General features: G+C 41.3%; 1 protein-coding gene across 2 annotated transcripts in view; it reads right to left on the bottom strand.

Moving 5' to 3' along the window:
* Positions 1-11,722: 11,722 nt before the first annotated feature.
* Gabrg3 (gamma-aminobutyric acid type A receptor subunit gamma3) overlaps positions 11,723-26,918 on the bottom strand; it is a 593,792-nt gene continuing 578,596 nt past the window's right edge. Inside the window, exons 7-10 of one of the 2 annotated variants that reach the window (XM_059273650.1) lie at positions 24,498-24,650; positions 17,962-18,158; positions 17,643-17,702; positions 11,723-12,108 (exon numbers count right to left, since the gene is read on the bottom strand). In XM_059273650.1, the coding sequence (XP_059129633.1) occupies positions 11,827-12,108; positions 17,643-17,702; positions 17,962-18,158; positions 24,498-24,650 (692 nt within the window). In that variant the 3' untranslated portion in view covers positions 11,723-11,826. Of the gene's footprint in view, positions 12,109-14,267; positions 14,380-17,642; positions 17,703-17,961; positions 18,159-24,497; positions 24,651-26,918 lie in introns of those variants that run through there. The other variant, XR_009381250.1, reaches the window with a different exon arrangement.

Here is a 26,918-nt window from a genome sequence, read left to right as displayed (position 1 = left end):
TTCTATTCCACTGGGTTGCAGCTATTATTAGAAAATATGGCTTACCTGATTGGAAAGTCTGGGCACATTCACATACAATTTATTGGATCACACATTGATATTTAAACCTTTGTCACCAATGAAAGCATCCATTTCCACATGTTTAAAAAAATCTATGAGAACATCTGAAAAGCTGGTTTCACTGCCTGAAGAGTCACATGATGTGTGAGCTCTCTCATGGCCTATGGAGTCCCTCTGCAAGCATGTTCATGGCTATAAGACAGGACAGGCAAAGTCTTATCTGGAAGACTTTAAATTCTTTACTTGTTTGAAAGGACAAGACGACTTAGTGTCAATTCAAGGATATAGAGGGTTCAGTGTAATGAACCTGATACCAGGTAGATGGCTAGTCACCTCAGGGAGAGACACATCTCAACACACCATGGCTTCTTCTTAGTTCCAAGGACTGGTCATGTGGAGCGAATCTACTGTGCTTGCAGGCTGCACTTTGCCACCTAGCTCTGCTCCTTTTGGATATCATGAGTCCCACCAAAACCAGAGATGCTGAGTGTCATTTCCTACTGTCATCTGTGCCACAGTAGTTGCCTGGGTTTCTCTCAGTAAATGACTTTCTTAGTCTCCAGGTGAGGGGTATGTCTTTGAGTTCTGCCTGTGCTCAGATGACACACATACTGGTCATACTGATTGATCCATTATGACATCCTTACTGTCCAGAGATTTGGAATTCTTCCTTTATACTCTATCAGGAAAGTGCTGAGTTTTGATGTCATTGGCTGTAGGTGTTGAAATTCCTTGTTAAGTGTCTCATGGAATTAACTATTAATTATCCCTAATCACTTATATTACCAGCCATATCAGCTCTGGAGTGCATCCCTTCTCATTTCTGTATCCTTAAAATAGGTTACTAGACATGTCCTCAGGCTCCTACCTCTTCAGAGTGCCTGTTGCTTTCTGGGAAACAGGTCTTGGGCATTTCCTTCTGAACTGGGCATTATGTAAATTTGTTTCAGGCATGAGTTGAGGAGGGAGTGGTGCTCTTTTGATTATACTATCTCCAAAAATCTATGGCTTCAGAGAAATTTACTGAAGAATTTTCATAAAAGATAAAACAACAGGATATTGGGGCAGAGTCCCGCTTCTCCTTGGTTCTTTGCGAAGTTTCTCCTTTTAAGCAGCACTGCCATGCTGTGGGCATGACCTGGGATCCCTGCCATTATGTTTCTGAGCAAAGAGAAAGTGCTGTTCCTAATTCACAAATGAAACCACCAAGCAAGAGAACAGCCAAATGCCCCACTGTTGTTGTTTTGTGAGTTTTGTCTTGTTTTGTTTGGAGTAGCTGTTATTGATTCATGTGGGTCCCTATCACGCACAGATGACCCCAGACCGACATTACAGCATATTTAAAAGTTTTCTGGAAAGTGAACCCTCTCAAAAAATAAGTAATTTTAAATGAGTTAAATGTCTACAGTATCCAAAGAATTGCCTCTATGGTCTACCCCAGGCTACCAAGGTTGTGGAAAGACTGACTGGAGGTGTGAAGTCACACTTGCAGCTTTTGGATCCACCTTTTTTTTTTTCTTTTTACATTTTGCTAAGTATGTCAAGTGTCAGATATTTCCTGGATAAACTGATGACAGAGCCAGGACCTCCATAACCAGGTGCTTTAAGGAATGAATGACTAGGTGTGTGTAGTCTGTCCTCAAGACATGCCAGGTGTTCCGTTGCTCCTTTTTTGATCACAAACGTCTGGGCCACAACTCTCTAAGAAGGAGTTAATGAGCATGGCATGTTCTCCATTCTCAAGCATAAGATCAGTCCCAGAGTTAACATCATGAGCACTGACATAAGTCCTAGGAGATTGTCCCGCATGGGAAGTGGCCTGTGCTGAGCAAGTCTCACATTCTCCACTCCTTCTGTGCAATGCTCATCCAGGAAGGGCAAAACGAATATGTGAAGTCTCAGTTCTCAACCTGGGTTTGTTCTGCTTAGAAAAATATGCCTCATTCCCATGGACCAAAGTGTGACAGAGAAGCTTCTAAAGTCCACTGAGCCCCATGGTAGTTGCTTTTCTGTTTAATATTGTTGTTTGTAATGATATTATATCCGATTTTGTGATTTTTTTCTGTTTTATTGTTTTTGTTTGGGGAGACAGCATCTACCTATGTAGCCCAAACTGGATTGTTCTAAATTGCCCCATTAATAATGACTGGGATTACTATTGTATGCCATGACCACCCTCTGTCTCCTATTTGGGCAGCAGTGCCCTTGTCAAGGGGACTAATGTTCGACCTTCAGATAGTCTCGGATCCCAGCCACTGATGGTGCCAGAGAAGGACTTGCCCCCCACCCCCAAACTATTTTTTTGGTGATAATATAATTACATTTCTCCCTTTCTAAACCTCCCTCAAAAGTCTCTCATATACCCTTCCTTTCTCTCTTTCAAATTTATGGTCTCTTTTGTTCATTAATTATTCTTACATGCATATATATATACATACATATGTATATATTTCTAAATATAACCTGCTTAGTCTGTATAATGTTACTTGTATGTACATTTTTGGGCCTAACCATTTGGTATTTGGTAAACAGTCAGTGTGCTCTTCCCTGGGGAAGACTATTTCTCCCACTCTGGGCATTTCTTGTCTGTATTTCTTTGTGTAGAGTTGAGGCCCCATGTGCTTTCTCCTGTCTACTTTGGCATGCCTATTGGCGACATCCTTGCTCAGCTCATGTTTAGGTTGTCATGTTGGTGAGACTTTTGGGTGTAGCTTGGTACTGGAAACCTAGCTAAATGCTCAGTGCTAATGAAGTCATGGATATTGGAGGAGGACCTACAATTTAATTACATCAGCATAATCCCTAACAACAATCTATAAACAGTTTGTCCTTGTACCCACAGATAAGTGTAATCTTTACCCTTCATTAAGGAGACATCTTCTTGCAACAGAAAGAGACCACTTACAGAAAACCACAACCAATCAAAAAGTTGAGTTGTGGAACCCAGTTCCAATGGATACATCTACAAAACACTCGATCAAAGGCTCAGGGAACATCGTGGAAGGGGGCTGATGGATTGTAAGAGCCAGGGGATCAGGGAGTTTGCTGGGAGATCGGGTCTCTTCGTACTATCAGCTCATTTCCGGTTGAATCCACTCCTGTACTGCAGGTGAGACTTGGAGGCTGGCACAGCTGCCTTGTTTTGACTGGACTGAAGTTTCCTGCTTCCCATAATTGCCCTGAAGGTCTCTGTAAATGAGCTTTGGCAGGAGTGGAGGGAGAAGCGTCCAGCAGAACTAACCCTTTTAACTTTGCTGCAATAACCATCTTGACCTACTCCCCAGGTGTAGAATCTATTAAGGCATCTGACTCCCAAGAGATGCGCATCTGAGAGGGACAGTTGGTCTCTCTCATCCTCAATGCTGGTAGTGCCCAACCAGTTGCCACTCAAACTAGAAGGACATGCAGTTCAGTATTTCTGACAACATGTGCATTTATTTGTATCAGAAGTACAAACGTAGGAATCCAAATACAAATACAGAGGGCAACCCAGCCATGAGGCTCAGCTGGCTTCTGGCTGGGCTTGGCCCCGAGGGCTCGGCGGGGTCGCGACGTGCAAGGCAGGGCGCGGTGCCGCCGGGGTCGCCAAGGCACGTTGGGCACAAGGGCGCCCTCGCTTCACTAGGACACCACGAGATGCAGGGTACAGGGAGACATGTTTTATGGTGGAGAGGAGGGCCCTCGGGGACAGCAGAGCACCCAGGGCTCTTGAAAGTCACTGGTGAGGGGCCATCCTCTGACCCTGACCCTAGCTCTCTGTGGGGCCACCACTTGGGCAGGACAGGTCACCCCCCTCCCAGCCAATCCTTTTTACACTCAGCCCTTGCTCAGAACTGATGTTAAGATGCTGTGGGATTCTGGAATCAGCCCACCGCAGGCTCCACAGGCTGTAAGGACTCCAAGAAGACACAGTCGACCCCACATCTTTTTGCCTGGGACACAGCCCAGGACTGTGAAAGGTTTCCTTCACAGAACCGCCCTGCGTACTGTGTGGCTGACTCTTAGACTTTGAAAGTTCAAGCCAGTCCTGATCCTACCTAGGTTTATCTATGAACAGCTTTGTGGCTTCTCAAATAAGCACTGCAACGTCCATGTATTATCTCAATATTGAGAAGTACTTTGACCTCATCAGATAAACCTGGCCACAGTACACAAATAATCAAGGCACCCAAGTAACTTGGTAGTGCTTACATATTCTCCACATCAACTTTGGGTCAGGCACCTCATCTTGATTTTTTTTTTTTAAAGGACGTGATCCCATATTTTGGGAAAATACAATGATTGTCTGTTACTCTATCTGGGCCCCTCTCTCCCTTCCCCCTTCTTCCCCTGTTTGCTGTTAGCCTTAACCAGAGGCTCACTAAGCTAACATGCTATCACTAGGAAGCTGTGCTCCTAAGTGTTTCAACTAAATTTGGGGTGATGGGTAGAGCAACACACATATTAATAAGATGTTCAGTTTTACCGCTGTACATACAAACACAAAAAACACACGTCACTGCATGTAAACACAAGCTATCCCATCACTTAAAACAAGATACAGATCAGTCCCTGAAAACTGTCACTCTTCTAGAGTTTTCCATGGAAAACACAAACAAGCAAAGCTTTGCTGAGTCCAGGAGCTGCTTCTAAAGAAAACATGTATTTATACACAAACATGTCAGTATGTAAACGTGGCTGGCTAGCACAATTGGCCATTGTGCCTTTTGGGGGTGTTTCCATCATTACTCTAAGCTGGAAAAAAAGAGAGAAACAATAGTAAACACTTCACTACTATATATTTAAAGTGACTATAGTTAAAGAAAATGGCAACATGAACTGCTGGGCAGTAACTCCTAGACCCAAATGACATGGATAGAAACAGAGTGGTGGTTTCTTTGGGCAACACAGCTTCCAAAGATGCAACCATACTAGAAAAAAGATATAGTTCCTAGCCAATTAAAATGTTATCTAGAAGGAAATGACTAAAAATATCAAATGAGGTAAAAATGAAAAGAAGGAAAGTAGTGAGGAAATAAATGCTGGGTGGCATGCCTTCCTCAAGTGTTGGGAAATCCCTGAAGCAGGGTGGATGGACTTCTGAGGAAAGAACAAACAATTTGGACTCTGAAATAACATTAAAATTAAACTTTTAAAAAGCTTGTCATCATTTTTCTTAATATGTGACATAATTTCGTTGTAGCTTAGAAAAGACACCAGATCTTTGCCCTGCACCAATAGCTACAGGCTGGAACATGGACAAAAACCATGATGGATGTCATGACACACCCTTCCTTCGTATCTGACGGACAAGTTGAAAGTTCAGTCATCAAGGTTATGTGCACTTTCTGCTTTTAATCATGGGGACTATTTCTTAAGCTATCGTTTATTCCTTATCCTTCTTCATTTTTATTTATAATTTTCCAGGCCACCCTGAAAGTGCAAGGATACAATGATGTGGCCAGTGAACTAAATGTCATCTGTGCCTGCCAAGGCTAGACAAAGGGTTAGGCAGTAGGGTCTTCCCAATGTGGAGCTGTGTGTGTTGGGGGACTTCACACAAACATAAAATTGATAAAAATCCTCCTTGTTATAAACCTGAAAAATTCCTGATAAAAATCTGTTGCAGTAAATACTAATTATTTCAAAGCCCTCATCACTTGTCCCTGACAATCCCAATCCCACAATGGGAAGGATTAGGATGTGTCTGGAGACTCTTCCCAGCAGATTCCTGTGAGCCAGGATACCAGCTTGAAGTTAAAGAAAGTGATGTAGGCAGGTGTGGGCTCCCACAACAATTGACAAGAAGGCTTATGATTGACTATCCAGCCAGCTGTCCTGAAAGATTGTTTAGTTGGTACAGGCACATCCTTGCCAGGAGGATTCGCCTGCTTCTGCCAAGCAGCAGACTTATACATTAAGAACTCAGCCTGTTCTGGGAGAAAATCAGAAGGTGGACCTATGTCACCTTTGCATCAGCCATGCGTGACCTTTCTAGCTTCCACAGTGATTCTCACAATGTTCACAAAGCTATAGTGAAGGGTCAAAGGTCTTTTTGCCTAAAGTGATTTGGGGGTTCACTATATAAAGTCCTATGCATTAAAAAATGATCAGTGGTAAATGGGAACTTTCTTTTGTGAATGGAAGCTAGTAATGATATCATAATTTTGAGCTGTCTGGTATTCTGGGGACTGAAATAGCCATGTTGTAAGCACCTGATCTAAGAAATGCATATTTAAGAAAATGACCATTGACTTTGTTATGTACACTTACTGAGATGGTACTTCAGTGGGCAGGGCAACCAGGAGACATCTGGATCTAAGTCTGTTATAGGAAATGTAAACATTACAGTCACTCCTCCAAATTTGTAGGGGACTGGTCCCAGGACACCTCAAGATAACAGAACCCTTAGGTACACAATCCTTTGAATAAAGTGGTACATGATATGCATAGACACTATGCACATTCTTCCCTATACATTCAGTCACCATGAGGTGGCTTACACTGCTTAAGACAATATAAATTCTACATCAGCCTCTGTTACTCTGTTATATTTAGGGAAATAATGACAAGAAGAAATGCCTGCCCTTGCTAGGTTTAGAGACAAAAGTGTTTGACATTCTTGAAAGCGGTTGAAATCACAGATTCAGAATACATGGGTACAGAAGGCAGACTGCACTTGTTTGCAAAAATACAAAGAAGCATCTTTAAATATTTAGAAAAGAACAAAACAAAGCAGGGACCAGCTCAGTTTGGGAGGTTTGTTGTTGAAAGTCATTTTCTCCCAACCTGTTCAGTTTAAACTATCTGGCAGACAGAGAGCCTTTCTTCCCCACAGTAACCATTCTTGATTCTCCCTGTGCAGCCTGTTTCCTGGGCCAGGACAACCCTGTACTGTTTACAGATGTGAAAAATGAAGTGGTAAAGTAGTCTTAACTTTGGTCTTAACTGACTAGACCAAACAGACCAGTTTACATTTGCCTCAATTACCATGCATAACATTTTCTAGCTTCCTTTTAACTGTAGCTTCTAGCCAAAGCAACATTCAAACTTTCCTTACTTTGGGTGGAGTGTGTGTGTGTGTGTGTGTGTGTGTGTGTGTGTGTGTGTGTAAATATTTACTAGCTCACATAACATAATGTAAAAAAAAAAAAAAAACCTGGTTAACTCAATGCATGGGAAACTTTTGAATGACCAATAAGAGTTCAATTCAGATTTTAGCACTGATTTATGTAAGCTGGTTTAAGACTGGGGTTTTATTGCAGAAAAGTAACAGGGAGGTTTCAGAAACGTCTTACTGGGAATATTTGAACCAAAGTATCATTCAACTAAAAGACATGCTGGAAGCAAATAAACAGAAACGTCTTCTTTTTTAACCTTAACAGAATCAGAAAAAGCTTTTACCGTGGGGTTGTTATCTTACAAGCTGGAGAAATTTTAAAAGGGGGAAGCAGGAGCATCCTAACTTCAAGGCTTCAAAACCATAATGTAGTTAAAAAAACAAAGCAAATTCTTGTTCTGGGATTTGTTAGCTGTTCTTGTTAGCTGTTACCTTCTCATCTCAAGTCACAGGTCTTTCCTCCTCTGTGTTATGTTAGAATCCATGTTTGCAACGGAAGGTAATACAATGAGCGATCAGAGATGGGCTTGTCCATGCTGAACACTTCATCAACATTCAGTTCTTGGGCCATGCTTCCATGGAGAACATGGATTCCCGGTACTGCATACCCTTAGACCCAGTGTTCACTATGGGCCACTTGTAGCTATTTGAAGGGAGCTCAGGGAAAACTGTGAATAAGACACTTGCTGTGTTAGCATTCTGCTTCTTTCCTTCCCATTTTCCAACACTTTTCCATATACTTGTGTTCTAAAGCTCCAAGTCAACAATCTATCAGTATAAATGGAACTCAACATTGCAATTTATACTTAGTTATATACTATGTTTATCTCTAGTCATTTTACCTTTTTTAATATAGAAACTCATATGTTTTTGAATTCTAAAAGAAAATAAAATACTCAAAAACAGTTGCCAAACTACAAACAGATTCAAAATGCTTGGTGCCTTAAGGGCACTGAAGTGATAGAATGGAAATATGGCATCTGGGACCAGCTGCAATTCTTCAAGTTTCAAATAAAAATTTCAGTTTGGTATCTGAGATCAAAATGACCAAGGAGGCAGAGGTGTTGTTTTGCTTTGTTTCCTAGCCCTTTGGATTGAGTGGACCACTGCTTCCTAGCGGGGTTAAAACAAATTGATGTGAAATGAGATTCCTGGTCCCTTGCATCTATCGATTTCAGATGTGGCGTCATTTAGAGCTACAACACACATCTAAACATCTTTCACTGCAGCAGCTTATTACCGGGTCAAATAGTCTGGAACAATGCCGTTCTGTGGACACTTACCCTCAGGTTCCCACATGGAACATTGAAATGGCTTGTAGTTAAGGACAAGCATTTCCATGTTTGAAGAATCCATAAAAGTTTGCAATTAACTCAGCAAAAGTGAAGATGCCTGGTTGTCATATAAAGAAATGAAATCCTATTTTTATCCATGCATTTAAAAAAACAGTAAAATTTAGTATGACATACAGGTTACTGAAGGAAATGGAAACTTCTGGAAAATGGAAAAACTGGGGGCTTGACTTTTATTTTAAGGCATATGCTGGGTAAACTAGGGGCAGTGTTGGCTGGGTCTATAGTAAATTTATTAGCACTGTCTTCCACCCTACATCAGGGACACCCATGGGGAAACTGTCTAGGCTTTGAAGAGACGTTTTGCTTTAATTCAACTGGTGTGTAGAACATCTTTTTAGTTTTTCCCCATCCTCCAGGATGTAGTTTAATGGAGACAGTCACAGTTTTCAGTGTGATACACAGTGGTCGGAAATCTGGAACCTCTGTTCAAACAGTCTACTCATTTGGAGTGCTTCTAACAGGGAGGGACACAGTAGCACCTTTGAAATGCAGGGTGTTCAGACCACTACCCAAGCATCCCATAGCTCTACATGCAAAAAAAAACAAAAACAAAAACAAAACAAAAAAAAACCAAAAAAACAAAAAACAAAAAACAAAACAAAACAAAAACAGAGTAGGATGGGACAGAGTACAGCAGGCTTGAGCTTGTGTGCCACACACATGTCCCTCTTCATTAAGTAAGAAGAGCTGGGGTCTAAGGAGGGGGTGCATTTCTCACTCTCCTCCTGGTGCACCAGACTCTCCTCAAAGTTCATGCTTTAAAGCCCCAGGCTTTGCCCCTGAGCAATGGGCAGACATCTCTCCTGTTTCACGAAACAGAATGGTTTATCCTGGAGATTCAGACTGACCTAGATGATTGAATTTTACTGAGAAACTGGCACTGCATGCTCCTGGAACATGTGCCGGTTTTCAGTGTTTCAATCAGCCTGGCCGAGGTTGGGCAGGAGATGATGACTGGCTACTGGTATGTGCGTCTTGCACGTAAAAGTCTAAGTATTGAGAAGTTTTGAGCACAGAGGCAACTATGGAGTTGTTCTAAGATAGCAGGGAGTCAGTTCTGCTACGGTAACTCCTTGTAGGTTTTGATCCTTGGGAAAAGAAAATTACTAGAAAATTTCGTTTTCTCCAGAACTTTTGAAATGTAACAGGCTAGTGCCGGGCGGTGGTGGCGCACGCCTTTAATCCCAGCACTCGGGAGGCAGAGCCAGGCGGATCTCTGTGAGTTCGAGGCCAGCCTGGACTACCAAGTGAGTTCCAGGAAAGGCGCAAAGCTACACAGAGAAACCCTGTCTCGAAAAACCAAAAAAAAAAAAAAAAAAAAAAAAAAAAAAAAGAAATGTAACAGGCTAAAGATTCTGATTGGAAATTCTAAACGTCTAGTGTTTGCAATTGTATGTGTTGCTTTCTCTTTGACTTCAGTGCTGTGGGTACCTCTAGGGCAGGCCTGCCAAAGGTGGGAGTTTCAGAGATACTAGTGTACTCTATGCAAAACTCCCCCCAACAGAGGAGACATTTAATTTAAGCCACTCTCTTCAGCTTATTCTCCACAAGTATTTATTATTTAAATTTTTAAATTGAATTTTCTAACTAGAGGCCAATGGCTTATGTAGTAACTATCAAACTAGTAGTTTGTTAGTTGAAACTCAGGAGAAAACACTGGATATCTCTCACACATAGACAGCCATTATTACCCTTCCAACCTATTTCCACACTCACGTCATATGCAACAGTATTAGAAAGAATTAGCAAAAATGCGTAGTTTCAGTTTTTCTGGTCTCTCCCATAGCCATCACTGCTTCCAAAATACATCTAAAAAGCTGGGAGAAGTCAGCACTTTTATATATTCTATTTGTATAATGTTTTACTTTTTCTATGTCATCATACAGCATATATAATAGAAATGGAAAACTGAATGACTTTCAATAAAGTTAATTCAGCTTTGTGAGAGCAAAGCACATAGGGATTCTATAGTGAATGCTGTAATAACGCCAAGATACTGACTGCTGAGGAGTGCCAAGGTCTGCTTGTCCCCAACAGAGGATACTTCAAAAGAGTCATGGACCTCAAGTGTACAAGAGCATCTGGTCATAGCAAAGAACTAATATCAAGAAGCAAATTTGTTTTGTGTTATAAAAATATCAAAAGAGAACTGATTTTTTTTGTTGTTGGGGGAGAGTTCTTTGGGATTTTGCTATGTGTCCATATTTCAAAGTATAAAATAATTTTTGCTCATCAAAATGTATAATTGAAGATAACCATTACCCATGTTTTTTTTTTTTGCATCTAATGTTGGTTTGGCTTGAATGTTAATGTTCATGATTAAATACTTGGCTACATTATTTCACACTCTGGAATACAGTTTCAAAACAAAGGCCTATCCATGTTGCATGTCTTTAGAGGATGAAGATGATTACTGAACCCCTAATAATAATATAAGCTACACTCTTCATTTGAGACTGAGACTTGGTCCTGTAAAACACAGTTCTTACAGAAATGCTGAATTGAAACCCAACTGGTCCAGGAACCCAGTATACAAATACTGATGTAAGAAAATTACTACTTTGTAAGGTTTAGAGACAAATAGCAGTTGTGGTCTCAGCAACAAGTTTTAAAAGTCACATTTTTTTTTCCCCACAGATGGAAACTTGTGGCTGATACATATGAGCACCTCCCAGGCAGGCAGGAAGGGTGCCAGGAAGAGGGGAGCTAGTTACGCACAGCAGTGCTTGAGCAAACGGACCTCACAGAAGGGACCGAAGCTGACTGTGGTTCAAGCTGGATCTCGGACTGACGTCAGCTCGAGAGCATCTCCACTAAGGAGATGCTGGACACACAGGCACTGGTGCCAAGGAGCACAAAGGGAAGATACATGGGGGCGAGGACCTGAGAGAACCTCTGGATAGTTGTTTGCATGTTTTACAGGTGTCTTTGCATGGTAACTGGCAGCTTCTAGTATCCAAGGCCGTTCATAAATACCAAACTACAGGTTGAAGAGGGGGTTAGCAAGAATATCACTTTAGAATGCAATTGCTGTTTGTGTGTATGTATGTGTGTGTATTTGTGTGTGTGTGTGTGTGTGTGTGTGTGTGTGTGTGTGTATGTGTGTGTGTGTGTGTGTGTGTGTGTGTGTGTGTGTGTGTGAAATATTTATAAGGAATACTTTCCAGGTACTTCCCATGCTGCTGAAAGGTAACATAACAAACTCGAGTAGTGTCCTTCCCTGCTACTTTTTTGGTTGGTCACTACTTGTTTGGGGATGGGGGAAGGGAAAACATAAATCAAGTACTCTTCAGTCATCCTTCAGAGCAGCACTTAAAGATACAGGTATCCAACCCAATAAACCAGGTTGAACAGCAGGAAGGATGTTGGGAAGAAGACCCGGGAGTATGAGTCCAGTTCTGAGACATCGATGTGGATGCGGCCTCTCCTCCAAGAGCCTGACTTGCACTCTTCATAGCAGCAGAAGAAGCTCTGGCAGTCTTTGCCATCCAGACACTCATAGACACAGGTGTCCTCGAACTCCTGCCAGTACATGGAATTGTTTAACGTGATCATCACGGGTGGTGGAGGCCTCATATCCAGGAGAGAATAGTTCTGCAGGCACAAGAATAGCACAGAAGTCATGAAATGCAGGTAAGAACAGCCTGAGGAGCATCGAGCTTCAGGGACATCTTACGTCTGCTAAGAGACGTAAGAGAAGAGGGATGCAGGCCATGCACACCCCACACTTACCCAGTCCCGGCCACAACCTGTTCTTTGCACCATGGCAGCTCAGTGAACAAGGAAAACCAGGTTGCAGTTTTAAAACTTTATGTCCTAGATTTTGCATGAAGGGAGGGCCACACATTTTCAAAATGTGTTAATGATTTCAAGTCTCAATTCTGTTACTTTGTAGCAAATAGGTACACACCATAGATTGGTTCCTTCAATTATAAAACACATGGATATTAGAGCATGGGAAGATAAATATGGCACCTATTCTGATTAGCAAACAGTAACAGGTGTTATGTGCTGAAATTGTGAGAGAGCACTGTTACTACTTGTAATCCAGGCAAAGAGAGCCTGGACATATGTGGCGGGAATACTCTCTATTCCCAAACTGCCCTCCTGCCTTGGAAAAGGCAATATGGGAGGAAAAGGGAGAGCTAAACATTTGCTGTTCTTGCAGAACTGGGAGGAATCATCCAGCTGGAGAAGAGGCTTCCAATGGAACCCCCAGGTTTTCAGACAGCTGTCAAGCCCTCAAGAGCTATTAACCATACTCTACACTGAGTTCCATTAGGGAGAGGCGCTTTTAAATCTGACTAAATAGTGGAAGGTAACTGGGAGGATTTACCTGTCTAATTTGCCTGTCTGTTTTTGTTTTTTAAGAAATGCTCTTCTTAAAAATAGACTAGCACCATAGTATCAAACATGAGAAGCCCCCTTTTGAGTTACTGAGCAGGTTAAGAGACCACCAAAGCATACAGTCTATTGCTGTTGATTTTGTTACCCACAAGAGCTGGAAGATAAATCTGAAGACACTGCTGAAGACATATTGTACTTCAGACACAGGACCCAGAGGCTCCTGAGCTGGAACTGACCTGAAAAGCTTATCCCTATGGACCAGCTTTTACAATACCAGAAGGTGCCAGTTGAGCTTCCAAAGGGGGAAGTAACCATCAGTTCCACCCAGCTATAATGCCTATGAACCACAAATATGACCAGCATGGCACGATAACCCTAATGGTGCAGTAGTGTCACACTTCGGTGAACTTAAGTTCTGCTCAATGAAAGGGAAACCATGTTTGGTACTGGAAACCTGGCCAGTTACCCAGGGCTAGTAAAGTCATGGATCTTGGAGGAGGACCTACAACCATCAGTTTACTAAACCAGCATAATCCTTAACAATATTCTAAATATTTGTCCTTGGACTCACAAGTCAGTGCACTTTTAATTCCTCATCAAGGAAACTTCTGTTTGCAACAGATGAAGCCAATACAGAAAACCACAAACAATCAAAATGCAGAGTCATGGAGCCTAAAACAGATACATCTGTAAAACAACTCCTGCATCGAAGGCTTGGGGATCGTTGTAAAGGAGGAGGGCAGAAAGAATGTAAAAGCCAGAGGATCAGGGAGTTTGCTGAGAGATTGTGTCTCCTAGTACTGTCAGACTCTACACCCATAAAGTCTCACCAACATGACTGCCCAAATGTGAGATGAACAAGGCCAACACCGATAGACATGCCAAAGAGAATGGTGGAAATCTGTGAGGCTGCAACACTACACAAAGAACTACTGGCAAACAAGGAATTCTGAGAGTGGGAGAAGTAGTTTTCTTCAGATAAAAGCACACCAATTGATTATCCGATGCCAATGGTCAGCCCTGAAAACATACATACAAGTAACATGATACAGACTGAGCAGGTTATAGTTAGGAATATACATGTGTATACATACATATATATACACATACACACATATATATACATACACACACATTATATATACATATACATACATACATATATATACACACATACATATATACACACACACATATATATACATATACATATACATATATATATGTATATATTATGCTGGAACAACAATTAATGATAAAAGAGACCATGAATTTGAAAAAGGGAAATGGGTATATGGGGAGAACTTGGAAGAAGGAAGGGGAAGGGAAAATAATGTAATTATATTATAGTCTAAACATTAAAAAGACTAGTCTGGAATGGAACTTATTGTGTATCTCAGACTGACCTTCCTGTCTCACTCTCCTCAGATCACAGGCCTGTACCACCACATATAGCTCTAGAAGCCCATTTCTGAGCTGGATGGTAGGTGGTGGTTTCTTCCTTTGGCTATGGTTGCCATGATGTCATTCTGAATTATTAGAGTCTGGGTCAGGCCATATAGAATGCACTCAGCCTTGTCATAGTCCTTAGAAATGTTCCTTACAGAGGCACTGTCACACTTGTCTGTGTTTGGGGAATTTAATTTGGATGGCTAGAGTTGTGACTAGGCAGTATTACAAATGGAACAAAAGGACAGAGTGTTGAATATTCAAAGTTATTCCATGAAGCCCTCTGGATCCTTGCACATGGAAGCATGTGTGTACCTGTATGTTGGGGAGAGTCCAGTTGGAGGCAGGATGCTTTGTACCCAGTTCACTGGGAGCCTTCAGAGCACCTCTGTGGAGCAGCTTCCATAGCTCTGGGGCATAAGCAGAGATGGAAGACTTACTATGGCCAGCTCTGGTGAGGATGTGTACCATCTAGCCTCATGATTCTGAAGGCCAAGTGTATATCAAAACCACCAAAGTCATCTCTGCCAGTTATCCAGTGTATTTGAGGAACATATGCCTTTCTGACAAGCTCCATTTGGGAAAGTCTATCTTTATTAGACAATAATGCTATTAAAAGTTTTCTTACTTTGTGTGCTTTGGCACTTTTCAGACAGGCATTTATCTACTCAGTTCTTCAGCCCTATATATCACGTAGTCCCTCAGTAATGGTATGAATGTGGGCTGTAGGCAGAGGAGACACTGGACCTTGAGGGAAGACACTGAGCCAGGCTGGGCACCAGAGGTGTTTCCAGGGATAGAGACAAACCACCAGAGATGGTGACTTTGGGGGATACAGGAAAAGCAGCAGGGAAGGTTCTTGGGGCATGAGAAATCTGTGTTTCTTGTTATAATTTAGGGAAGTGAAGGTCTGGGTTGCTGAGACCCAGTAGAAACCCTGTGCAATATTCAGGAGAGCTGGATGACTTGACAGCGTGGGAATGTGAAATGAGTTCCACTCCACAAGACTGAACTAGAACTTAGGATGTGACAAGCCCTCCATGGCTGAATTGTGTGTTGTGTAAGCACTTTTCTCTATGTACGTGCTCATTTTCTCAAACATTTCAAACTATGCCAAAAGAGATTTAACAGATACTTCTCTCAGTGTCATCTTTAGCCCAGCCAGTGTCTGACTCCCTCCTCTTTCACCAAGCAAATGGCACAGGCCCATGTCCTCCAAGGAACACTGGTTTCCAAGTCCTGTGAAGGGCATTAATCTTGCATTTAACAAGTTATAGAACTGAGGCATGGGGCAGTAAGCAATTTGTCTCAACCATATACATGATCCTGGTTCTATCCTTATTCCTTGGAGACTTCTCATTTGGGTTTTATTATTTCTGGGAATGAAACAAAATAAGAGTTGTACTGGTGATAATTCTACCCAATGGGTAAATGCTCTCCCCTCCCCTTCACCCCCTGTGACTGTGCGAGCCTTAGTTGGATGTCAACCTTAGTGTGCCTTCTTAGCGCAGTGGCACCTTGTGTTGGGAGTTGTCCTTATACCTTCTTTTAGATCATTAACCTTTCCTTTTTGTTCACAGTTTTCTTTTGTGGGGGAGATTTCCCCTGTTATGAGTTAAAGATTTTCCCCCTTTTCTTGGCAGAATCATTTCTACACCAAAGACATCAATATTTCCCCTCAACACTCTGGCTTCTGGCTGTGTGTGAAGATGTGCTCATGAGGCCTCAGGCTATTAGCTCTGATTGGCGTCTGTCACCCTGCACCTCACTTCTCTCTGGCTTTCTCCAACACTCATCTGCTGCTGGCTGCTCAGGGCTGATAAGATGCTTGTCCACTACTCTTCTGACAAAACCCCCACGAGACATATTTGTAGAGGAAAGATTACGTATTTTTTCCTTGTAAAAATAGTTGACATGTACAAAATATAAGGCATTGTTAAGATCCAGGAGCCAGCCATGTAGTAGGAATCTTAAAGAGTCTTATTAATAAAAATCAAACCTGGAGCCAGGTATTGGGGTCAACGCTGGATGATCAGAGAGACAGGACAGGCCACAGCTACCTCACCTCACCAGTTCCTCAGGTGGTCTTGTTTCCTCAGACTGGAAGCTTCTGTGTCCTCATCCCAATGGCTCTCAGCTGAACTGTGCTGCTCAAAACCTAAAAGCTTAACCAGCCAAATGCTTCTAGTTCCTGGTCTTCACGCCTTATATACCTTTCTGCTATCTGCCATCACTCCCTGGGATTAAAGGCTCACTTCTTGGGATTAAAGGCGTGTGTCACCATGCCTGGCTGTTTCCAATGTAGCCTTGAACTCACAGAGATCCCAGATGGATTTCTGCCTCTGGAATGCTAGGATTAAAGGCGTGAGTACCAACATTTTCTAGCCTAAGTATTTAGTGGCTTTTCTGTTCTCTGACCCCAGATAAGTTTATTAGGGTACACAATATTTTGGGGAACACAATACCACCACACAGCCATGATGTACAGCTGGCATAAAACATTCAGTGTAATTAGTAAGTGGATATGTCAAGGAATGAAAGCCATGATTCCATACAAACACGGCACATGACAAAAGTGGTACTGAGATCAGTGATTTAAAATGACATTTCTACGTTTTCATTCCAGTTTCCTTCTTATTAGCATCCATAGGGGTTGATTTTCTACACTCAGTTTCACTCGTTGTGAGCACAGAATGAGTTGATATTTAGACATATATTACCTCAGAAGTACTCAAAAGAAAGGGAGGGAGTCATGTTATTTGTGAGGGAAGAGGACATACGAACAGGGCGTTCGGGCTAGAAACCACAGAGGAGTGTGGGGGAAAGAAAAGAAAAGAAAAAATAGTTCATGGCAGTGAAGTGAAAACTAGAATAAACATCACATCACAAGCTGAAGGCTATTGTCCCTAATAGATTTGATGTGTAACTATAGGCATTTCAGATGTCTATAAAATGTGACATACATAACAATTAACATAAAGACCTGGAAGACTGCTACCTAAAATATTAAAAGAAGTTTGGGCTGGAGAGATGGCTCAGCAAACATCATTTAGTTTCTTAGTGTGTGTGAATACATAGAACTTGGATGTTACATTCCAGCTAGAAGCATGCATGCCTCATCAAGGTCTCCATGTAGGAAGGTTAGGATATTTCGCCTACTGTGCAAGAGTTCTAATTTGGTTGCTTATAGTAATAAAAAAACCATTTTTAATGGATCAAATGCAGCACTCATTTGAAATCAATGCACATATTTACAAAGAACGTATCTTTCAATGCAAGCTTAGTTTAGTCAGAATTCCCAGAAATATTGGCATCTGTAAATCTGTACATACAGAGGGTGCTTGTAGGCTTATTCGATCAGGAATCCATCTTGTGGAATCTGGATGTAATAACTGCAGAGAAAAAAAAAAAGAAAGCAGAGTTAAAAAGTGGCCACAGAACTCTGCAGTCTTGAAGGTAATCCCACCCCTAGCCCTGTCAACAGTAGGCACTGACATTGGAGAAGTGGGAGGCATCTCCATCTTATTGCCCCATCTATAATTGTATCTCAATTTCTAAGATCCTTAAGGACAAAACAGCATTTCAGCACACATTTACCATACACTGCCCCCTGCCAGATCTGAGAAAACCTTGGCGATCCCAGCCACTCACCGATGTCTTCTTCTTCCTGATGGTTGGCTTGCGACAGCTAGAGTAGTAGTTGAGGGTGGCGTACTCCATTAGCGCAGCGAAGACAAACAAGAAGCACACGGTCACAAAGAGGTCCATGGCAGTGACGTAGGATACCCGAGGCAGGGACTTCCTGGCAATGGTGCTGAGTGTGGTCATGGTTAGCACTGTGGTGATGCCTGCAGAGGGGACAGTTGTCAGCATCAAAGGACAGTGCGCCAGACCAGAAGGCCAAAAGTGATGCAAATTAAGAAACAAGTAGCGTTTGAATTTTGACTCTGAGTGCTGTCCCAGACGGGTGATATGCGGCACTTGCCCTGTGACACTTGGCTGTGGTAGACCAGCCCATGGTCAGCTGCAGTCGGGAGGGGAGCAACCAGCACCACAACGTGCTATGTGAGTTGGAGGGTCAGGAGGTGAGGCATGTTCAGTGCATTTCCCAACTGCATTCAAAACTTCTGAAGGTTATGGGAACATAATACAATCCTGCATCAAGGAATGAAGTGTGACCCTAATTAGTTTTAATAATAAAAATCTGGAGTCAGATATTGAGGATGAATGCTGAAAGATCAGAGAAGCAGAGCAGCCAGCCACCAGAGACTTCTTTCCTCTACAAAATCTCAGACCGAATAGAGGCAAGATCCTGTCTCTACCCGCCTTATATTCCTGTCTCCACCTCCCTAGTGCTGGGATTAAAGGAGTGAGCCCCCCATACCTGGGCTCTATGGACAACTAGTGATTAACTCTACCCTCTGATCTCCAGGAGGCTTTATTTGTCAGAACACAACAAAATATCACACAACAAAGGAACACACATAAGATAGATTTCAGTAATTCACTGTTTGGCATTTTACCTTTTAAATGTTTTTAGATAAAGATGTAGCCTCTGACCTTCCTGTATGTCCTGTGCTGTTCTGCACTCCGTGTTTGTCTTCTGTTTCATGCTTTCTGCTTGCTCACTCTGTAAACTTCTGCCCTTCTTTTTTAATTTAAACTTATTAACTAAAATGTTTTCATTTGACATACCAACCACAGATCCGCCTTTCATTCCTCTTCCCGCTCCTCTCCAGCCTCCCCTCCACCCCCCATCCCCTCCTCCAGCAGGATAAGGCTTCCCATGGGGAGTCAGCAAAGCCTGTCCATTCAGTGGAGGTCGAACTCCTGCCCTTCTATATTCAGTCCCAGCATCACTCTTTATGAGATGCCTAACCTGAAAACACCCATGGACAAGTTTTCACATTTTCCACTCTTAATTTCTCTGTTGTAATTGTTGTGTTTTGGTAGTTCATACCATAGTTATTAGTGTTTAGAACACATGATCAAGTTTCATTTGTTCAGTTTGTCTTCTTGTGTCTTATTTTCCTTCCCACTGCTCTGTAAATGACCTCAACCATTTGTAAAATTCCTTCTTGATTTTTTTTTTCAGATTTTTAAGGCCCTTGTTGGCACCTGCAGTTCCTATGATGTCTTTGAGTGCACATCGCTCTGTATAGCATGTCAAGGGGTCTTCCAACTAGTGTGGACACAGGATTTATCCCCATTTCAACAAAACGTAAACAAATTATTGTTCTTTATTTTTCTATGGTTATAATAGAGTTGTCCTAAACGTTTTCTTTAAATAGTTAAGGCTTATGTCAGGTTACATTATATTCTCAATGGTTGTAGAATTCAGGTTGAGAGTCTGTTTCCTTTGGGCCTCTATGTCACTGTCATTCAGCCTGTGATGCCCTGTAGGAAGGATCATGTCTTTTTCCTCTATTACTTTCAAGGATTTTTCCATTTTTTTGAGTTTGGTTATAATCCGTTTTAGCATGAAATTCTTTGGCTTTACCTTGTTGGGAATTTACTTAGTGTCATAAATATGCATTTATCTGCTTTCTGAAAAACTGAAGAAATATTTAGCCACTATTTCTTTGAATAAATTTGCAGCATTATCGGCTTCTTCTGGGACATCTATGACAGAAATATTAGACTTTATTCCTTGGTATTTCACAAGCCCTAGGGTCAATGTGTTTCATATTTCTTCACTCTATTTTCTCTCCCTGTGGCACAAATTTTTCTTGATTTACGCTAAAGTCCACAGATCTTCTCCCCTGGCATGCTCCATTTGGTGAGTTATTTCTTTTAGTAGAGTGTTTCCTGTTCTAAAAGTGTATTTGGCTCTCTACTGCACTGATGCGGTCTTGCAGAGCTGTACTCCTGTTTTTATTTACCTCAAGTGTGCGCTCATCAAGGAGTGTTTGTGCTGCTGTTTCAGAAGCCTGTTCAGATAATGTTAACATCTCTGCCACCTCCAAATATGCATGCTTTATGGTATGATCTGTGACTTTTGATTGTATTTTGGGTATTTGGGGAATTAGCTTCTGTGATTAAAAATATTCTACAATAATTAAAAGTTGTCATAATTATAATATATTTTGTCAGAAACCGTTAATCAAAGACTCTTCATACAGTCAAAATTTCTTCTAGCCCCATAAAATTTAACCAAAGATAAATGGGAAGGAATTTATACTGAAGAAAACACCATTATTATATATAACCAGTAAATTTTCATGGTGGTGTATCTTGTCCAATAATGTGAAGTACATATTTGTTCAAGTATATTTTGTGTCCCAAAATTCCTGTTTTCTTCATTAAAACTTTTTGTTTTTTGAGAATTTTTTTTATGTAATCCAATATTAAATGCATAAGTTTTCTTCTAGAAATTGCACACTTTTGACTTTACGCTCTAAGTGTGTTCCACATAAAACTATTTTTTGTGTATGTAGAGTCTGTACCAGATTTCATAGCTGCAGGGTTTTCTACCATCGAGTAGAGACATAACTCATTAGTTCATTTTCTTGTCACTGTGAATAAATATCTGGCTCACACAACTTAAGGGTATAGTGAGTATTAATATGTCATGGCAGAAATGGTATGGCAGCCAGGGCTAGGCTCGTGGAGGTGGGAACTTGTTACATGGTCCATTCACACCTTAGCAGATGAGGAAGCAGGGAGCTCTGAGAAGCTAGGCTAAGCCTGGCTTACCCCTCCAACACCTGCCCTAGCTAATACTCATGCCCAAAAGTCTTTGAACTTCCCCAATAGCACTACCCTCTGGACATTAGACCCAGTGGGGATCTTTCACAATGGAATCACAACAGGAAGCATGTTGTAGAGTTCTTCATGTGGACACTGAACATGAAACAGAGAACGAGGCTGGAAATGGAGTTGGGTGTAGCCTTCAGAGGCCCATTTCTGGCAACCTACTTCTAGCAGTCAGACCTCTCCTACTAAAGGTTCCGTGACAGTCGCACCAAAGAGAGAACACTTAACTCATGATTCACAGGCAGCATTTCAGATTCAAACCACAGCACATGGAGAGCATTGTTATCTATATAATATATATTATGTATGTATGTATGTATGTATGTATGTATGTTTGTGCACTATATTTTTGCTGGGTTTTATGTTTTTATTTGATTACTTGTGATGGTTTGAATAAGAATGGGCCAAATAGCTCATAGGTTTGAATACTTGGCTCCCAGTTGGTGGAACTTTTTGGGAAGGATTAGGAAGTATGGCCTTGCTGGAAGAGGTATGTTACTAGAGGCAGTCTTTGAGGTTTCAAAAGCCCATGCTATTCCCAGTTAGCTCTCTTTGCCTCATGCTTATGAATCAGGATGTAAGCTCTCATCTACTCACTAAATTGCCTAGACTTCTCCTGAACTCATCTGTAGCCTAGACTAGCCTTGAACTTATGATTCTCCTGCTACTGTGGGAATTATAGGTCTATGCTTTCAGGTTTGGCAGAGGAACCAATTTTTTCATATTAATTATGTGATATAGTTAATTTACATTATTTATTTAACAAACCTACAAACACATTATTTATAAATATTCTATTACTAGTACGAATTTTGTAATGTTTGTGGTGTTAAATTATGGTAAGGTATGTGGATGCCTTAGAAATATTTATAAGTAAATGTTAGTTGTTGTTTATCATAAACATAAATGCCTCTTGGAGCTTCAAAATAATATAGAACAAATGTGGGCAAGTCTTAGTGATTAAAAGTTAGAATCATTTTTAAAATTGTATATTTAAGTGATGAATTTAGGCCATAGCAAATTAAACGTTTACTTCAAAAACTATTAAGAACTGATGTAACATGTTTTCTATACATGCCATAGATAAATAGATATACACAGGGGAAGCATATATTCTAGAGAATTGAAAAGCCAAATTGGGTATGACATCAGATTCCTCATCTAGCAGGATCTTTGTTTTTTTTTTTCATTTTAAAAAAATTTTCTTTTTATTTATTCTTTGTGTCCTTCACATCATGCACTTTGATCCCATTCATCTCCTCATCTCCTTGTCCCTTTGTATCCACCCTCTGCCCTTGCAACCTCCCCCCACAAAATAAAATAAAATAAAATTTAAATGAGGCGAGAAAAAAAAGAAAAATCTCTGCATGGAACCTGTAGTCACACAGTGTACCATTTAGTCCACACATCTTTACTTTCAAGTGTTCATTGCAAAGAGTCATTGGTCTTGTTTGAGGCCCCACATTTCTGCTACACAGTCTTTGCTGGGCCCTCACTGGGACTCCTCTTGGTTATTCTGTTGTTTCCCTGTGTTGTGGAAATCCTGAAGCTTTGGGTCCATAGGACCAGCTCCTTCACGTGTTCTAGCAGATCACAGATGGGGTGGGCCAACTCATAACCCTGGCTCTGGGCCTGGGTAGTTGGCAGGGTTGTTCAGCCCACCAGCTCTACCCCATCCCTACCACTAGGTGAGCTTTCCAGCATTGCCAGGGCTAGTTCACTCTATGAGCAAGGAGCAAGGGACGGGCTCACATCTCCTGTTTTCATGCCCCCAGGGCCTTCTCACCCACATCTACCCCACAACCATCAGGGCCAGCTCTACTGTGTTGCCTAGAAGAGGTGCAGGAGTCACTCTCCCAAGAGCTGAAGATGGTGAGGGGCAGGAACAGCTCTCCCACTCTTAGGACCTCAGGAACAGCTCTCTCCCGACTGCCTAAAATGGTTGCAGTGGTGGTGGGGGACATGTTTCCCTCACTCAAGCCACCATATGGCAGATGAGGGGTGGGGCCAGAGCTCCCATGCTCATGTTCTCAGAGCTGAACTCACCTCCACCAAGTGAACAGGGTCAGCTCTACTGTGATGCCCAGGCAAGGTAGAGGGGCAGCCTTCCTGAGTGCTGCAGCTGGTAAGAGGGGTGGTCAGCTCCTTCATCTGCAGCAGGTGGTGAGGGGAAAGGGTCAAGGCGGGATATCTCCCCCTTGCCCATACTGCCACATGACAGAAAAGTAATGCGGCTAGCTTTCCCGCACACCCTTGGAGCTGACTCACCCATCCCCCCCCCTCCCCCAACTGAGCTGCCAAGGTGCAGTGCAGGGCCTAGCAGGATCTTCGAATTAGTCAATTTCATGCTTTCAATCAGATATGGGACCATGACAGAACTTGTCATGTAGTAGAGTTTCAAAAAATATAATTTAATGTTTTCAGAAGATGTAAATACTTTATCCTGTTATTGTAAACGATGACATTTTGCAAATATGAATGGTAGATGCTCATGATAGGTTTAGATGTGCTCTTATCCAGAGAGCTTGGTCATGTGTGAAACTCTTGCTCTTGGGCTCTGAATTTCCAAAACCTTCAAAGACAAATTAGGAAGTAGAGTGTCTCTGAGGCCTGAAGCAGGCTTCACAGTTTATGCTGGCACTGGGAAAGCAAACCTGAAAGTCTGCTTTTGAGACAAGACAGAGGGACGGTTTGGAGCATGGGCACTAAGACTCTAAATTGTGTCCTGTGGCCAAAATAAACCACCATCCACAGGACAAATAGGTGTTACTGTGTGACAATTGAGGGCAATACATCCTTGGTGGACACTGAAGATGCCTTCTACTGTACAGCACCATGACCGTTGCAACCAAGAATCCTGATGACTAGGCGATCCGCGAATATTAGTGCACTTACATGACAGGCCTTTATCCCCCATGCCATAAGCCTAAAACAGAGTGGAGCTGGCAGGTTCTGTTCCATCCACCATGGCCCCTGTCTCTTTAGCTAATGCACCATATCTTGTTTCTTACATGGAGCCCATTCTAAGAGACAATGGAAACAAGAAACTTCTCTAATAGTGAAGCAGTAATGAGGATTTGAACAATTACATTCGAACAAGTGAATTTTATAAAAATTAAATATTTGAAGCCTCCTTGGAAGAAAACTGCCTATTCTTTGATTGAATAAAATGTATTAAGAGAGAGAGAGAGAGAGAGAGAGAGAGAGAGAGAGAGAGAGAGAGAGAAGAGAGAAAGAGAGAGAGAGAGAGAGAGAGAGAGGGAGAGAAAGAGAGAGAGAGAGAGAACTAACTTGGATACTGAGAAAAATTCTAAGCCTGGTTCACATAGCTCTTAAATTAACTCTATTTGAATTCTCTTTAATTGAAGTCATTTTGTGAATGTTTCTGTATTAAGACTGCACAAAATGGCGGATGATATTTTGCAACTTACCTAATGTTGTTCTTGCTGGTGTCGCATCTTTTTTGATCCAAAATGACACCCAGGACAGAACCACAGTCAGTATGCAGGGGATATATGTCTGGATAGTGAAGTATCCCATTCTTCTACTCAGTTCAAAGTAGATAGTCATGACAACATAATCACCTGTAATAAAATAGTCCCTGAATCAAGATGATGTTCATGGGTTAAAACAGTGTGGGAACTGATTTATAATTTAATTTTCAAAATTGCTTGAATGAAAATTACAAGTACTGCAACACCAATTGGAAAAAGCATCCAACACTGGTACTGTTGAACTGTATCCTGCCTGTGACCTTGTAAACATTTTAGTGTGTGGGTGTAAAGGGAACACTAACATATGTTTATAGGTAAGGGCACAGGCATGCACATCTACTCAATGACAAGAAATTTGATAAGGGGTGGTTGCTAGAGACCATCTGTATGCTGCATAATTACGTCAAGTGTCACAAGAAACTTTAGCCCCCAAACAGATCTAGGCCATTCTAAGGCTTTGTGTCTTTAATAACAGCAGTCATTAAGCTTCTCCTTTTTTATTTGTAATCATTTCATTATTTTTAGAGAGTTGTGCATGGTCAAATGCTGTGCCATTGCAAGGAGAAGACACATGTATCTCTATATGAAGTGTGCATCCCATGTCTTCACCATCCTGTCTTCATAGTCACTTAAAACAAAGAGAAAGTATTGCATATCTCAAAGGAGAAGCATGAGCTAACTTTACTAAAAATTTGGTTTTACTACATGCCTGAAGCCATGTTTAATCTTAAAGTAATAGTAATTAGAATAAATAAAACATGAGAACACTTAAGTATATCAACCATGTAAAAAGTTAATTAGCTAATATGGTTATATTAAGATTAAGTTCTAGAAAATCTTTAGAGTAATTATTTGGATTACTAAGTAGCTATTATATACTTACCTTTCAAAATAAATTTTAATGTTTAAATATTGGTGAGATCTTTTCTTTTCAGATACAACCATTTATGTACACATTTAAATTGCAGACCTTTATGTTTATAACTGTTTCTACCAGACATAGCAGTCCTGTGTTGGTTCCTAACTGAATGAAGGGCCAAGAGCATGGAATGATGCTACATAAAAATAGCATGAAATTCTGGCTTCAGATCCAAAGTCTGAAGAAGCAGGGACTTGTACTCTTATTTTAAAAGCAAGAAGTAGGCATCAATACACACACTGAACATCACCATATTGGTGGTTTCAAAAGGGAAATAAGATTACAGGGGAGGCCACCATCCTAGAATCTTAACGACTGAGGATCTCCATCCGGAAAGATGCAGAGGATGAGATGCTCGCAGGAAGATGCAGAAGGTACCAGAGGCTGGAGGTCAACAAGACACTGGTATTTGAAGACAGTTTGTGGAGGCTTAATGAAGAATAGCAAGAGAGAGAAGCTCCCAAGGGCAACAGACCTGCTGAGGTTGGTCAATAAGACCCTTTTCCTCCAAGTTTCCACTTGGTTCTAGATGGGAGGATCTGAGGAAGCTCTCAGCATGCACTGTTTGTCAGAAGTGTAACCCTCATAAAATCTTCCCAGTCCTCTTCACACTGTCAAGTTTACTAAAACCAAATAAACTCAGACAGACTTTGAGGGCTATTAAAGCATAGCAAGATTTGCTGACTAAATGCAGTGTGATATCTGTCCTTGCTAAAAGGGAGACTGTGGAGAAAAACAAGGAAACCTGGTCATTATGGTGTTAATGACACTGAATCAACATTAGCTTATCTGGTTTTCAAATGTGCTACAGTTATTTAGAGAAGTGAGGAAACTTGAGTGTGAGGTGCTATCTGCATAATATTCCTGTAAATCCCAAAACATCTACAGTAAAATACCCAGCGTTTAAAACTATAGCCTACAACACAGAGAGTTACAACCTATTTATTAAAGGTTGTTCAAAATTCCAAGATTTTACAAACATTTTCAGTTTGGCTGAGACCAGTCCTTTCATGATTCATCTGTCTGAATTAAGCATCTGCTGAAATAATGAATGGTGAAGTGGGTCAGGGGATGATGTAATCTAGTCTTAGCCAGTTGGAGCAACCTGTTAACTTGTCTATAGTGATTGCACATTAACAACTTCTACTGAACCCATAGAAGATATAAGTTTCAGGACAAACTAATCTAAATTATGAAGATAGAAACTGGTGTCAAAAAGCTGCCTCTAAACACTGCTTACTGGGAAAAATACAACCAAACATGATAGTATCCATAAGTATATGCAGCATAAATTTGCATCTAACTTGCCAAATGCTAGTTGTGAGGTGTCATGAAAGTTGAAGCTCCTTTGTGGCTACAGTTTTCTTTCTCCTTCTTCCCGTAGTTTTTTTCTCTCAAGAGAACTACCAGATTTTCCAAAGAAAGACTATGGAAAATTT

Source organism: Peromyscus eremicus, chromosome 1 (genome assembly GCF_949786415.1).
Source record: "Peromyscus eremicus chromosome 1, PerEre_H2_v1, whole genome shotgun sequence".
Taxonomy (NCBI): Eukaryota; Metazoa; Chordata; class Mammalia; order Rodentia; family Cricetidae; genus Peromyscus; species Peromyscus eremicus.
The sequence above is the reverse complement of the archived record's forward strand: the minus strand, read 5'-3'. Positions and strand labels throughout refer to the sequence as shown.